This window comes from Centropristis striata, chromosome 7 (assembly GCF_030273125.1).
Source record: "Centropristis striata isolate RG_2023a ecotype Rhode Island chromosome 7, C.striata_1.0, whole genome shotgun sequence".
Lineage (NCBI taxonomy): Eukaryota > Metazoa > Chordata > Actinopteri > Perciformes > Serranidae > Centropristis > Centropristis striata.
Window position 1 is genome coordinate 7,309,363 of NC_081523.1, and position 15,858 is coordinate 7,325,220.

Below are 15,858 nucleotides of genomic sequence, written 5' to 3' on the forward strand. Positions count from 1 at the left end.
GTCCTCATTTTGCACAAATGTCCTCACTCTGTTGGTTAAAAAAACGTGTTCCGGTCCTTACTATGTAGGAAGTACAAGAACACACACACACACACACACACGCACACAGAAACATATTGATATTGGCTGCAGATAGAGAACCACTCATGTAAGCGTATGAATGAAGAGGCTAAATTCATGCATACACAAACACTGGAGCACATAGTTGTACATACAAAAGATCCAATATAGCCCACAGTTATCAGCCCATGCATGAAAGGGCATCTGCACATACACAATCATGCACACGTCTCTATTTCCGCCGGACTTGGTCAAATTGCATTTTGCACGTCCGGACCCTGTTTACGTTGACTGTATCCACACTGTAGCTTCACACGGCAACCAATGGATTTACATTTATATTGTGTATTAGGTCCACTACTTCTTATCAAGCCTCCTGAGGTGACTTGCAGACATTTGGTCAGGTTGTATTTGTGTGTTCATGGTCTGTAACCATCAAAGTGGTCATCTCTCCTCCTCCTTTTTTTTTTTTTTTTATAATATTTTTTATTGGAAATCAGCATTCATAAGCATCAGTACAAGACATGAGTTATTCCACAGCTGTTTTCCACATTATTGTTTTTTAAAGGGTACATTAGAACAAAGAACCACAAAAAAAGACAACCCCCAAAACAAAAAGAGAAATAAATACAATACAATAAAAAACATAGTATTATAATAATATAATATAAAGGGAGGCAAAAGAGCAGATAAACATAAAAAATAACAATTATACTAATAATAGCAATACATAAATAAACACAGGATGCCGAGTGTGCTCAATAAAAAAAAAAACCTGAATAAAATAATAAAAAAAATGAAAATTGGATGCATCAAATCGAATCACTTGGGGTCCAGAGAGGTGAGGGTACTCACATATGTGATGAAAGGTTGCCTTCTTTTATAAAAATTAGCTGTTGAGCCTCTCAAGGAATATTTATTTTTTTCCAAAGACAGAAAAGACATTAAATCACTCATCCATGAAGAGGCAGGGGGGGCGTTTGGGCTTTTCCAATGTAATAGAATACGTCTGCAGGCTATGAGCGAGGCAAAATCAATAATATCAGAATTTTCCTTAGTGAGACTAGTTGGAACGGGAGATACCCCAAAGATAGATATCAGAAGGCAGGTTTCTAATCTTGTAGTAAGGACTTTGCTAAACAATTCATAAAAACATGACCAGAAATTGGCTAGTTTGGGACAGAAAAACCCCCATATGAACATTGTCCGCTGGAGATAGATCACATCGGTCACAAATATCATTTGTGCCTGGAAATAGCCGACTGTAGAACCTGATAATGTAATAAATTCCCGATAATGTAATAAAAATCTGCACTTCAGTCCATTGAAAATGTAATAAAACCTGATAATGTAATAACTCCCCGATAATGTAATAAAGTGCATTTCCCAATAATGTAATACACTTTTTTACCAATAATGTAATAAAGTATAACATTAATGGGAGGTTATTGATCAAATCAAAGATTGCGGAAAATCGAATATGGCCGAAAACCCCCATTGAGGATGCATTGAGCTCGGATTGGCCCAAGGGTTCCAGTGATACATCCTTTGTGAAAAACGGATGAACGGGTCAAAAGTTACTAAACATTGACCTTTGACCTGTTGGTGGCGCTAGAGCTCTTGAGCTAGAGATGCCTACACAGTATCACCACTTGAACCCAAGTAATGGGTGGTCTGCTGTTAAATTATTACAATATTGGGGAATTATTACATTATCAGGACTTGTGAAATGAAGGCTAACCTGATAATGTAATAACCTCCCATTAATGTTATACTTTATTACATTATTGGTAAAAAGTGTATTACATTATTGGGAAGTTATTACATTATCAGGTTTTATTACATTTTCAGTGGACTCAAGTGCAGATTTTTATTACATTATCAGGGTTATTACATTATCGAGAATTTATTACATTATCAGGTTCTACAACCGACTAAGTCTACTTTTAGTGAAATTAATTTTGTGGAGAACCTTAAATTGTAATAAGCTAAGACGAGCACAAGAAGATGAAGAATTGACCCTGATCTCCTCCTTTTTAACTCCTTTTAGTTTCCTATATATTTTTTCCATGCGTTCCTCCTCTACAAACACACAAACTGTCACCTTCTGCTGTATCTATCAACCCCTTTACATTCTTATTTTACCCTCCCAATATTTTCTTTCTCTCACGTCTTCTTTATTTTGGTTCCTTTTCAGTTCTTTTCCTGTCATTTCTTTTCCTCTAATCTGGCTTTCTATCTCCCCTCCTAGTCCCCTGGACTGCCATCTGACAGCATGCCTCGCGACCTGAGCTTCAGCAGGGAGACTCTCAGCTTTGACTTCAAAGACACCGACATGAAACGCCTCTCCATGGAGATCGAGAAGGAGAAGTGAGCGACCAGCCTTACTCAGTTTTTGGGCCCCTGATTTTTTTTTATTTTAAATGCATTCAAATGTGTTAGAGAAAGATTTAACTTAAATCAGGATTGTATATATTCTTTTTAATGTTCACATTTTGATTCAGGAGCATTAGCCGTCTCCGTCACTGTCAGCATTCAAGCTTTTTCTTTCCCCACTAGCTCAGCTCAGTGTCAGTGATTGCAGGCGGGGAAAAACTACATTTAGACAAGTACGACTCTGGCTGTGGAGCTGAATAAATTACCTGGATCTTTGTTGTCATGCAATTAGGTAATCAGGCGTTCAAAATAAAGGCAAGTGAGCAGAGAGAACACAGGTCCAGGATTGGTGGGTTTTCAATAGACGTGAGAGATGCATACAGATTAAAATAAATTGTGGCACTATGAAAACGCTGACCTAAGATTTTTTGCTAAAACTTGTCAACGTTTTTCTCTTCCAGTAATGTGCTTTTATCTTGCGCTACTGTAACTGTTATTTTTCCAAACCTCTTTAATTTATCTGGTATTAGAATGGTATTTTAAAAAGTGTTGTTGAAATGTTAGAAATAACAATTAAGTTCAATCATAAAGCAAGTTATGTATTTCTTGATTTGGAGAAGGTTGATTTAACATAATACTATACACTTATCAATAAATGTTATATATGGGTCAGTGACAAATAAGGGTTGGCAAGATGTCAAATGGTGTAACCACAAAAGAATGATAAATATTAAATACTTTATCCACCTACAGTGTATTTAAGTGGAATTATACATGTAATAACCATCATGACATGACATCAAATGGCTTTTACTTTTTTAGTATTTCTACATTTACACATTTCGTCATTATTGAGCAGAACATATTCTAAAACAAACATTTTTTCTCAAGTTTTGACAAATTATGTAAAATTTTAAATATATTCCATAATGTTGCAATGAACGCATGGATTGTATTTTTTTCCTCATTTTAGTTCACATTTATTTTCCTGTATATAATCAGATTTTTATGGGTGAAAAAGTACCTGGTTACACCAACTGACACTGGGTTAGATGACGTCATTGACCCATATATGTATATATAAGTATGTGCATCTACTAAGAAAAGTAAATCAAAGATGCCCATTCTTTCCATATACTAGCTATGAAATACTAGCTATCACAGTCATATCTCTTTAGGACATAAAAGGGACTTAGAGGGGGCATAAAATCTACTAAACTGGAAAAAAAGAATCGGTAACGCTTTATATTAAGGTCCTTGTAATAACCATTAATTAACAAGTAATAAGGCCCTTGTAAGTCCTCACAAGATGCTTATTAACATTGTGTGTTTATAAGCTTATATAAGTGTTAATAATGGCATTACAAACACCCATGACCCACCCATTATGTCTTTGCCATGCCTTTAATAATCTTATTTTGTTTGCTCATTGATATTAAAATATACTTTATTGCTCATCTATTATAAGTTAACTATAAGTTAACTATGCTTTTTGCAACTACCGGATCTAAAGCGAGAACAATGCCTTATTACTTGTTAATTAATGGTTATTAAGGACCTTATTATAAAGCGTTACCGAAGAATCTACAAAACTGTGTCCAAACATGCAATTCGATCATGTTTAGGGTGGAGTACATGGAGAAGAGCAAGCACCTGCAGGAGCAGCTGAACGAGCTGAAGACAGAGATTGAAAGTCTGAAGATGAAAGAGAGAGAGACTCCGCTGGACATCATTCACAACCAGAACACCGAGCAGGGGACGAGCAAGAGCAGCAACTTTAAAAAGGTAGATATCAGCACACGGGACACATACAGTACAGGCCAAAAGTTTGGACACACACCTTCTCATTCAATGCGTTTTCTTTATTTTCATGACTTTTTACATTGTAGATTCTCACTGAAGGCATCAAAACTATGAATGAACACATGTGGAATTATGTACTTAACAAAAAAGTGTGAAATAACTGAAAACATGTCTTGTATTTTAGATTCCTCAAAGTAACCACCCTTTGCTTACTCGAATATAAGACATGTTTTCAGTTATTTCACACTTTTTTGTTAAGTACATAATTCCACATGTGTTCATTAATAGTTTTGATGAATCTACAATGTAAATAGTCATGAAAATAAAGGAAACACATTGAATGAGAAGGTGTGTCCAAACTTTTGGCCTGTACTGTAACACACATTGTAAAACGTGCTATAAAAAACACTTCCAAAATACAATGTCCATGCATGATTCTCCCCATTCATGCCTCTATCTCTATCTATTCACACTCAAACATTTGAAGTTATTTTAGCTTGTATACTAGGGTTGTCACGATACTAAAATTTTCAACTCGATACCGATACTCAGGAAAATATTCGATACTCGATACCATTTTCGATACCACAAGGATAAAAACAAAGACACTAAAATTTTACAGAAATATTTTAATTAACAAGAAAAATGCAACATGTAAAAATGAACAGAACCACAGGTTAAATATTTATAATAAAAAACAGTTGTGCAAAAATAAACTGCAACTATATCATGATATTTCAGGCTATTTTTGTGATAACGATATTCTTGACGATATTACGAAATGCTTAAAAAGATATAGAAAATATGATTTTTTTTAGTCTGTATAAATAATTAAAAATCTAGAATGTAGTTTGAAGTGCAAATCTCAATAGTTGCCAAATACAAACATTTTTACTCTTGACTCGAGTATGAGCAAATAATAAAAATAACCATTTAGGGGTTCCGGGGGGCATATTTTAATGAAATTTTGTATGTTTTATTTAAGGCATCTTATTTTGTAGTATTATTTTTTTTCTTGTAAACTCTGTGGTGGATTCTGTTAACACACTGTGCTCTTATTTTGAAAGCTGCATGTGTTTAGCGACAGGGAGTAAGTAGCTTTTTGTGATTAAAACAACTTTAACCACTACATCAAGAAGTAGGAACGTTGCCAATATCATGATATGCATTTTTTTAACCATAAAAAAAATATACTGATATTATCGTGAACGATACGATATGGCACACCCCTAATCCGGATACAACGTTTTAGTATCGATACTTTTTTGAGTAGCGATACTTTTGACAACCCTATTGTACACTGTAAAAAATATTTGTAGAAATTACAGTAAAACTCTGTCAAATTCATCAGAAATAGGGTGTAAAATAAAAAATGTAATATCACCATGAGAGACACTTTTAATTACCGTAAATCAAGGAATAGTACAAAACTTTTGAAAAACTTTTGAAAACACACAGTTTTACTGTAAATATATATAAAAAATTAATGTAAAATTAATGGAGAAATACCATATTGTCTCAAGGACACAATTACCCTAAAAATAAGACTTTTCAATCTAAATTAGTTTTTGCTGATATTTACACTTAAATTTACAGTAGAAAAGCCACTCTGTATTTTTTACGGTGTAGTTCTGGCAACCACAGCTGCCGGTATTTTACCGTAAATTAAACAGATTTTTTTTACAGTGTATATATGCACAAAATGCATCAAAAGGTCTTTTCCTGCAGAACAGAAACCTAATTGCATCTACTCCTTGATGTGATTCTGACAAATTGAGGTGTAAAGATTAACTGATTCAGCCACATCAATACTCAACCACAGATCTCACCCAAAGTCTGCTGAAATTTGGGGGAAAAAATGGACACAGCTGTCAAAAATCAATCTTTACAGGTAACTCTCTCTGCACTCTCGTGCTTCTGCATGTGTGTGCAAGCCTCGCCTCCCGTTTGGCATTCTGATCAGCCCGAGACACAAGTGAAGTGGTTAAGTGCAAATGTGGTCTTAATACTGATCTTACATCATTTTCCAAGGATAAGCATCTATCTAAGATGTGATGGTCCTATCGAGTACGACGCCCACGCCTTACCATCAAATTACTTTAAGACAGGGTATTGATCTTCTCAGCATCATTTAATAGCAACAGTCTCTTCTTGGCCCCGGGATCATTTTTCAACCTAAACTTTCTTCTTTGATGGATCTCACTCGGGGGAGGGGCAGCAATCATTCATCTTCTACTAAGGCCTCTAAAAGTGCACAGTTATTACCGGTCTTAAGTATATTAAAATAAAATAATCCCACAGAACTGGTAGGAGGCCCCGGGGAAGACCCAGAACACGGTGGAGGGATTATATCTCTCTCCTGGCCTGGGAACGCCTCGGGGTCCCCCAGGAGGAGCTGGACGTTGTGGCTGGGGAGAGGGACGTCTGGAATGAAATTCCTAAATTGATTGGTCAGAGCAATGGGATTGTTATAAAAAGTAGATTCTGTTTCCACTGTCCTCTGATGAACTGGCAGATTAGACCCATTCTCCTTTATCTTCCCACTCCAGTAATTTCAATAAGAGTATCAAATGGAAATTTGAGCTGTGCTCTCAGTACATTGTATAACAAGAAGAAAGCCTCCCTCCTTCTTGTCTCCCACTGTAAAATACACTTGTTAAGGGAGCGCTAATTGATTTTTGCTTGGTGATTAGTCATCTGGATGGATGGGACCACCTTTGCCATGCAGGGGGAGAAGGAGCTAAGTTTAAAGTGTTGGTTTAATTGAACCAGAGGCGGGCAGCATTCATCTTGCTTGTGAGGGAAGAGGCGGGGCACGCGGCGTTACAGAGAAAAGCATGCGCACAGATGGGACTAGGCAAGGTTATAATAGTTAGGGATTTTTCTTTAGTTTTAGTTTTAATTTCGTTGTCAATTTTTATTTTCAAATTCAGTTAGTTTTAATGAGTTTTTAGAGTGAGTTTGCTAGTTTTAATTAGTTTTTATTTTTTGAAAATGCTTAGTTTTAGTTTAGTTTTTATTAGTTTTAGTGTCAGTTTTAGTTTTTTGCAATGGGGTATTTGTTGGGTGCCAGATTCAATAATAAGTAGTCACAATAAAAGTTCCTTTATTTCCTTTGTCTGATCCATCTCAGCCCCAATAAGTTTATTAAGTCATAAAACCAGATGGATGAAATAGATTTCATATCAACCAAAAAGGTTTACGTATGAAAAAAGTTGACAAAGACGAAAACTAAGGACATTTTCACTATAATTTTAGTTAATTTTAGTTAGTTTTGTAACCACAAAATACAGTTTCAGTTAGTTCTCGTTTTAAAAAAAAAACTCTTGTTTTTATTTTTATTTCAGTCAACGAAAATGTTTTTTCAACTCTTGTTTTCGTTATTTCGTTAGTTTTCGTTAACTATAATAACCTTGGTACTAGGTACGGGGGGATATGTCCCCAAGATTCATAGTGATCCTGATCCGCCCCGCCCACTTTCAGCGACAAACATCATCAGCAAAACAGAGGATTAATGTTCCGTTAGTTAGATTATTTACATTGCAGCACATAGAGAGTCCGGCGGCTAACGGTGCGTTCAAGGTCCACACGATTGTCAGAATTTTCAACGTTGTTCTGAGCTCCAAGTTCCGACTTTCAGTGTTAATTTAACACACCGTAAGGCGTTACGGTGAAAACGTGTTAGACCCGCCTTCAAAATAAAAGCAAACACATGTAGCTTTCAAAATAAGAGCACATGGATGTGTTAGCAGAATCCACCACAGAATTTGCAAAAAGACTGTCAAAATATGATGCCTTCAATAAAACATAGGAGAACCCTTATTATCCTTTACAATCATTCATAAAAAATATGCAATAATTAAGATGGAATAGTGGCATTAGAATGTGCGAGAGGCACCAAATTTAGGCTTTTAGGACAAAAATGTTGGACACCCGGACTTTGTTACTCACATCCGCAATTCCGACTCCTTTCACACCTTCAAAAGTCAACTCAAAACCCACCTTTTCAAAATAGCTTACAAGACCTGAACTCGAATCTCTCAGCTCTGTTTAGTTCCGTTTTATTCTGCATTATGTGTATCTAATTTCTGTTAGGTTAAGCGACTTTGAGTACCTTTAAAAGTGCTATAAAAATGTAATGTATTATTATTATTATTATTGTTTGGGTCCCCCCATCATAGTATGAAAATAAAATCCTGGCAGACAAGAAAATGCCCAGCAGTATGTTCAGGGAAATGAAAGGAAGAGAGACGTTTTTGGGTCCTTCATTGAGTCAGCTTCAAGTCAGTAAATTTGTTTGGCTGCACTGGGAATTTCATGCACAAACTTCTTTTATGTTAATATGTTGGTTGTTGTTTACACTACAGTTCATTTAAAAATGCTTCAATAAAACATATTTTGGTTAAGGCTTCGTCCCCCCCAGTTCAAAAATCCCCTCTTCCCCCCCTAGAGAGAAGGGAAGAGGAGACAAGAACGAGGAAACTAAGTCGGCTTTGGCCAAAAAAAAAAGGGTGAGAAGTTTAGGGGGAGGCTGAGGTTGACCGAAAATGTTCAAAGGATGAGGAGTTTGAGGGAAGCTGCAAAGAAAGTGCTGTGAAGTTGGCAGCCAGAGAGGGACAGGATGAGGTGGAGGAGGAGCAGAGGGAATGTGCGACGAAGCACAGATCTATGAGCCAGAAGCATCAGGAGCGGCTGCACCCCCCGGGCAAAGATTCCTCCATCCAGACACCCTCCCACCTCTACATGATTAATGAATGGGCCCTTAACACGGCCCAGCGCCTTTGCACTTCTACCAGGCCACTGGTTCTGCTCTGTTAGCACCCGGTCTGCCAGGAGAGCTCATTCTAAACACCTGAATCACAACACCAGAGCTGAGAGTTTCACAGAGAGGAAATGCTGTTTTTTTTTATACGTGGCAGTCCATCCAGACTCTGTGAAGTGGCACACAAAAGAGGTCAACCATTTGGCTTGCTCTCATTGTGCTCTTCTGCGTATTGAAACAACATCCAGAAGTGTTTCCTCTCTGGTTATAGCTTGCTGTTGTGGCATTCATAATAGTAATAATTAGATTTTTTTTTTTTTTAGAATTTTATTTTATTAATTTCTGTGGGTCATCATCAGGAAGGACATAAGAACAAAATAAATAAATAAAACAAATAGCAGTTTCAGAATTTCAGTTTCATAGTATTTCATCAAAATCAAAGTTACTTCAGAATTTATCTGTCCTATAATGTTCAATGCTTCCCTCAATATTAATAATTGGTTGTACCGACCCACCCTTACCAACACACACATACATACACATGCATACACATACACAAACGTATATATACATACATAAAAATAAAAAAAAATAAAAAAATAATAGTAATAATTAGAGCCGGGACTTTAACGTGTTAATTAAGATGAATTCATTACACAAAAATGAACGCGTTAAAAAAATTGACGCATTTTAATCGCACTTATTTTTGCACCGCGGAACGTTTCTCACTGGATGAGTTTCAGGCGGACCGATTATACTGGAGCACCAACTAGTGTTGATGAGTTCAGACAACAAACCACAGTGAACATGAAGGAAGAAGCTGATGAGACCTTTGGTTGGCCCCGTGGATGATGGGACATTTAGTTACTAAAAACCAACGGATGGAAGCGTCGATAAGAGCATGGTTGTGTTGCTATGCAACAAGGAATTCACATATCACCGCAGCACATCCAGCCTCAAGTATCTCCTCAATGCTAAACATATAGCAGCTAGCGGCTAGTGTGGTAGCTAGCGTGGATTGTGTTTTACTTAAAAAACCAAAGTATTATAGTTGACTGAAGGTCTACCTACCTATAGGCTACCTGGATTTATGAAATGTACTATATTTATAAATATGCTATTGCTACACATTATGGCAAAAATTGCACTGGTCTGTTGGACTTGAACAAAAATAAACAATATTTTTGTTGCTTAACCCTTAATAGGGCACTCATTGAAATACTTGCAGATTCCAAATTTCAACCCTTGAGAATATTGGAGGATATTACATACTGCCAGAATGTGTAAAAAAAAAACATATGGACCAGGGGGAGGGGGGTAATATTTTGAGAAAAAAGTTTACGAGGTTTAAGTGGCAAATTTACGAGAAAAAAATGTGCACATGTGAAGTTTTTTCACCCTTTTTCTTGTAAATCTGCAACTTTTTTCGTGCAGATTTGCCACTTTAAATCTAGTTAATTTGCAACTTTTTTCTCGAAATATTGATGATATCCACTGAAGTTACCAAATATAGTTCTTCGCCTGATAAAGGGTTAAGCTTATGTATTCAGTCATTATTCAATGGTATACTAAAAATCCATGTGAAAAAAATAACTCACTCACTGTTCTCAGGTCAAATATATATATGCCATTAATATGCGATTAATATGCGATTAAAATGCGATTAATTTTGATTAATTAATTACAAAGCCTCTAATTAATTAGATTTGTTTTTTTATCGAGTCCCGGCCCTAGTAATAATAGCTGAGACATTTCAAAAGAGTTCTTGCTCTCTCCAGCAGCATGGGGACTGTGGGCAGCGTGGATTACAAAAATGCCGAATTAGACACACACTGAGGCGTTCACAGTCACAAGGATAGTTCAGGATGCCTGTCAGCCGGGACAATAGAAGGTGATCTGTAAACATTATGCTGCAAATCCATCCCGAGCCCACACATTATCTGTTTGAATTTGCTTAAGTCCCTCCATCTACACATTCCCCAGAAATAGCCCGGCTTTCCCAAACTGTCCTCCATCATCCGCGGTCTAATATTTACTTTGGCAGCCGCTTTAATTCCCTTTACCCTACAAATGTTGAAGAGGGGAAAAAGTTTGCCCAGTCAATTTGAAGTAGTGCTCACTTTCGCTGTATCAGACGAGCTAATGCTTAGCCGCGCCGAAGGGGTTAAAGCACAGTCATTGGCCCGAATTAATCCATCAGCAGCTCATTTAAACCTGGAGAGAAAAACAATTAACAGTACTTTCTCTGACTGGCATTGATCTCCTGCACACTGTTCTCTCCCTGTCTGTTTGATTGTCTCTGCAGCAGTAAAGAGTTTTAAAAACCCTGCAGATTTCTTTGTCCATCAGGACAATAAACTGTGATTGAGAGCGTTGTTTGTTTCAGTTTAAGTTGCATCGATAACGTTGCATATCTTCACATACCAGGAGAGGCTCATTAAAAACAGTATGAACATGGATTTATTCATTTACACTCAAAAGTCCTTATTATCACTTGGTGTTTTGGGGAAAATCACGTTTTGCTGGTATGGGCTGAGGTTTCTAACACATTTTTTTTTAAATTTACAGAAGCATGACTTGATTAAACGTGCATGTGTGTGTGTGTGTGTGTGTGTGTGTGTGTCTAGTAGGGCTGGGCGATATATCAAAATAAAATATATATCGATATATATTTTTAAACGTGATATGGAATTAGACCATATCGCATATACCGATAAAGTTCAATTTATTTATTTTTTTATATATAAATGCTGACCTTACTAGGGTTTGCCATATGTAGTTATTTTGTAATGTTGATTATTCTTTTCTCATATAAATACATTTATTTTAGAAAAAGATTGGCCTATTTTATTTCATAGGCTAGTTTTATTTATTTTTAATATTTTTTTATTTATATGTGCACTTTATGGAGGTTTGATTTTTTAATAAGGTACTCCTGTTGTTATACAGTATTTATGTTCACTTAAATAAACAGTTTCAATAAAACTACTTGTGACACGTCATATTTGACTTTGCTCTCACTTTGCAATAAAAATATCGAGATATATATCGTTTATCGATATTCAGCCTAAATATGTATCGGGATATGACTTTTGGTCCATATCGCCCAGCCCTAATGTCTAGCAGAATTTATAACTAAACTAACCCACAATGAAGCATTTTGCAGCATATGTCACACACAAAACTGAACGAAACACACTGCATCGTAGCACAAGAGTAGGATCTCATGCAAGAGTGGTTTTTGTATGACTTGAGGTGCAACCAGCTCCCCAGAACTGCAGAGACTCCTCCAGGGTGCTGCAGGCTTCATGCATGTGCAAACAAACTGCAGAATAAAAGTTGGGTTTTCACCCTGCAAGCATTTTTACCATCCGCACAGGCTACATTCTGCTGGTATCTCAGCCTGAAATGAAGGGGTTGTGCAGACTTGGTGGTCATGGTGCATGCATTGGAAATAAATAACAGGATTGGATGGAGCAGAGAGGCTGAGGGGAAGGGTAGGTGATGATTTCAGCGACATTAGTCTCCAGTGAGGATTGCCATTTGGTTGCTTATTTTGCTTGCTCGCTCGCTGTACTGCAGAACATTCTGTGCTTTCTGTTTACTCTTCACTGATAAAAAAAACAACTTATCTGCTCTGTCTCCTCCACAGCTAACACTTCAGAGCACCAAGACCAGGGTGGCCTTCTTTGAGGAACTTTAAACTACATATGTGTAAAAGGTGGGGATGCACAACTGCCAAGAATCTCACAATTCGATATTCCTGGTCGGTTTAAAATTGACACTACAAGATTTTATACTCTGCTTCCTGGGAAACCACTACGAAAAACACACAAAAGATGACCACTGCCTTCATCTGCACCAACTCCTGCACTAAAACTGGGATTCATACAAAAAACGAGTGTGTGTTTACAGCAAGAGTGTGTGAAATGCAGCACATTCTAAGTGAAGATTTTGACGTGAACTTGGGTTTGGGTTTTATAAGTGTTAAAGGACAAATGTAGATGAGGCAAAAAGGAATTTTTAAAAACTGTCTCAGACGTGTCTGGATCCGCTGTGGCTCTAATGAGACTGTATTTGTGGTTATTATATCATGTCTAAATGGGGTGACCTATATTATGTGACTGCCCAACTGTTTTGTAATTCAAATGGAAAATAAACCACTGAGGGATAAAGTTGAACAAGAAGATGAATTGATTAAATGGCTGATATGTCGCGCTTACACTGACTAAAATATTTAGCGATCAGCCTAGACTGCCAATTCATAACGCTGACAAAGTCTTCATTCTTTACTTAATAACGTAACGCTGCCTTAGTTTTCTTGTTTCAGTAAGTGAAAAATGTAATGTTCGAGCTGCAAAAATGAGGCATTTATTTGCCACAATACATTTAAACAGCCATTTATTGCAAATAGTGGGAGTTGATGGGCTGTGGTGGATATTAAGCTTCTCTCAACACTAAAATCCATTTCTGTGATTTATAACAAGTCATTTGTCTTGGTTTTGTTATGTGAGCAGTGTTCTTTTTTTATATAAATATATAAAAATCTCAGAATTCTGTCCAGGTTTGTGCCTCTATGCAACTTTTTTGATGAATGTAGAGAAAATGTTGTAAAACTACACCAGGCCTTTGGACCGTTTACATCTTGTAGAGAAGTCGTGTTACATATATCTAGTAAGTCTGACACTTAATTAAAGTGTCCGTACACGAGGCAGTGAGTGCACTATGCTCTCCAGAAGTGAAGAGACGATCATTTTAACTGGATTGTATTAGAATTTAAACTGGATGAAGGAGCTGTGATTCTGAGATGTGAGTTTGTGTCACATCTATTATCTTTCTCAGTTTTTTTTTCTGTGTGTGTGAAGACAACCACTTTCTCGAAACATGAATTTGCATCTATTTTGAATTAATGTGTCTTTTTGAATTAATGTGCCCTTTCCCTCTGAAAGCAATTTATTTTTGGGGTATTATTATAATGTGAAGAAAATATACTTATTTTTCTTCTTGTCTGCATTTAACGAGTATAGTAAAAGCAGTATTTAAAAAAAAAAAAGAAGAAGAAACTTTGGGGTGAAGTTACAGTACATTTTATTACTAGAAATACATTTTCACATAAGAACATTGTACCAGGTATGTATGTATGTGTTGCTTGTAAAATAAATGAATATCAGGTTTGATATTTTTTCATTTTTGTATCCAGAAATAACTTTGTGTGAGTTATTTTGGCAGACTTTGATGAATGTCAGCTTTGATACTGCCAAGAGCCTCTTCCATCCGACCCAAACAGACAACCAATTACACCTTTGAAATGATTCAAGAGTTACATAAGCACCCTCCATCTCGTGTCAGATCACAAACCCTGTTTGTTTGAGTGACAAGGTCTTCGTGTGTGTGTGCTTAAGGATGTGTGGGCGACAGGGGTGTGTTATGCTGCGTTCGATTGCACTCGGAAAGATCTGAGGTGGAAATTCCGACTTCCGAGGTAAATTCGTTTCATTGCTCCTCGGAAAACATGGCCGGCCACAGCAAATTGATGTTTGTTTGGATGTCTTCGGAGCATTTAAAAATTATTCTGGGGAAGTTCATCAGCTACCTGAGAGAGAAAGAGAGAAACTGTAATATTTTTTACACTTTTACTGTGCTTTTTCGTCCCTACTACGCTCACTCAAACTCTTTAATTTGTTTGGATGTCTTCCGAGCATTTAAAAAATATTCTGGGGAAGTACATCAGCTACCTGGTACAACATACAGTTAAATGGTTGTGTCCTCTCTGGGTGGAATTGTGGTCTGCAAATACTTAAGAGACAAAAATCTAATTAAATCTCATCAATTTCCTGGATATAATAAAAAGAAGTGCAGTATTACACCTTATAGACTAATGTAGTTTAAATATGGGAAAAACTATAATATTTTTGGCACTTTTACTGTGCTTTTTCATCCCTACGACGCTCACACAAACTCTTTAATTAACAGAGTGGGAGTGCAAATACCACTAGAAAGTAATCCTACACTTTAGATAGATGGATGGATGGATGGATGGATGGATGGATGTATGGATAGATGGATAGATGGATAGATGGATAGATGGATAGATAGATAGATAGATAGATGGATAGATGGATAGATAGATGGATAGATAGATAGATAGATAGATAGATAGATAGATAGATAGATAGATAGATAGATAGATAGATAGATAGAATAAAGTTAGTAACTAGTCATAATGTGCAAAATAAGAGAGTTCAAGACACAATAAAATACAATATGAAATATAAATATAATAAAATAATATAATAAAAACCCTGCGTGGGTCAACTCGCCTCAAAACCTCTTCCAGACTTTTCTTTGTCTTGGCTCCCAAATGGTGGAACGAGCTCCCCACCGACATCAGGACCTCAGACAGCCTGTACATCTTCCGCCGATCTCTTCCAACAATATCTTGGTTAAGTCATGGTCACCTAACATATATATTTAAAAAAAAAAAAAAAAAAAAAGCTTCTTTTCTCTTCTTTTCTTCTTTAACATATAATACTCCTTTAGCGATGACAGTTAGCTCTTAAAGTTATGTACTTACTTGATTCCTATGGTCTATGTCTAGTACCATCAGGTTAAATGCACTTATTGTAAGTCGCTTTGGACAAAAGCGTCTGCTAAATGACATGTAATGTAATGTAATAAAATAAAAACAAGGAGATATTATAAATTATATTATAAATACAAGGAAATATATACTATAACTATAACAACAGTACTTAGGCTCGTGCTCCTCCCCGACCTCTGCCCTCCTTTGCCGCCGCCTGCCTCCAAGTGTGGTGTTATATAGTTTAATGGCACGGGGGACAAAGGAGTTTTTCAGT

At 36.5% G+C, this 15,858-nt stretch overlaps 1 protein-coding gene across 1 annotated transcript in view; it reads left to right on the forward strand.

The window, feature by feature from the left end:
- Positions 1-14,211, forward strand: part of nf2a (NF2, moesin-ezrin-radixin like (MERLIN) tumor suppressor a) — a 48,892-nt gene extending 34,681 nt beyond the window's left edge. Inside the window, exons 14-16 of the mRNA XM_059336921.1 lie at positions 2,312-2,430; positions 4,062-4,221; positions 12,654-14,211. Of these exons, the coding sequence (XP_059192904.1) occupies positions 2,312-2,430; positions 4,062-4,221; positions 12,654-12,704 (330 nt within the window). The 3' untranslated portion in view covers positions 12,705-14,211. The remainder of the gene's footprint in view (positions 1-2,311; positions 2,431-4,061; positions 4,222-12,653) is intronic.
- The last annotated feature ends 1,647 nt before the right edge of the window (positions 14,212-15,858 follow it).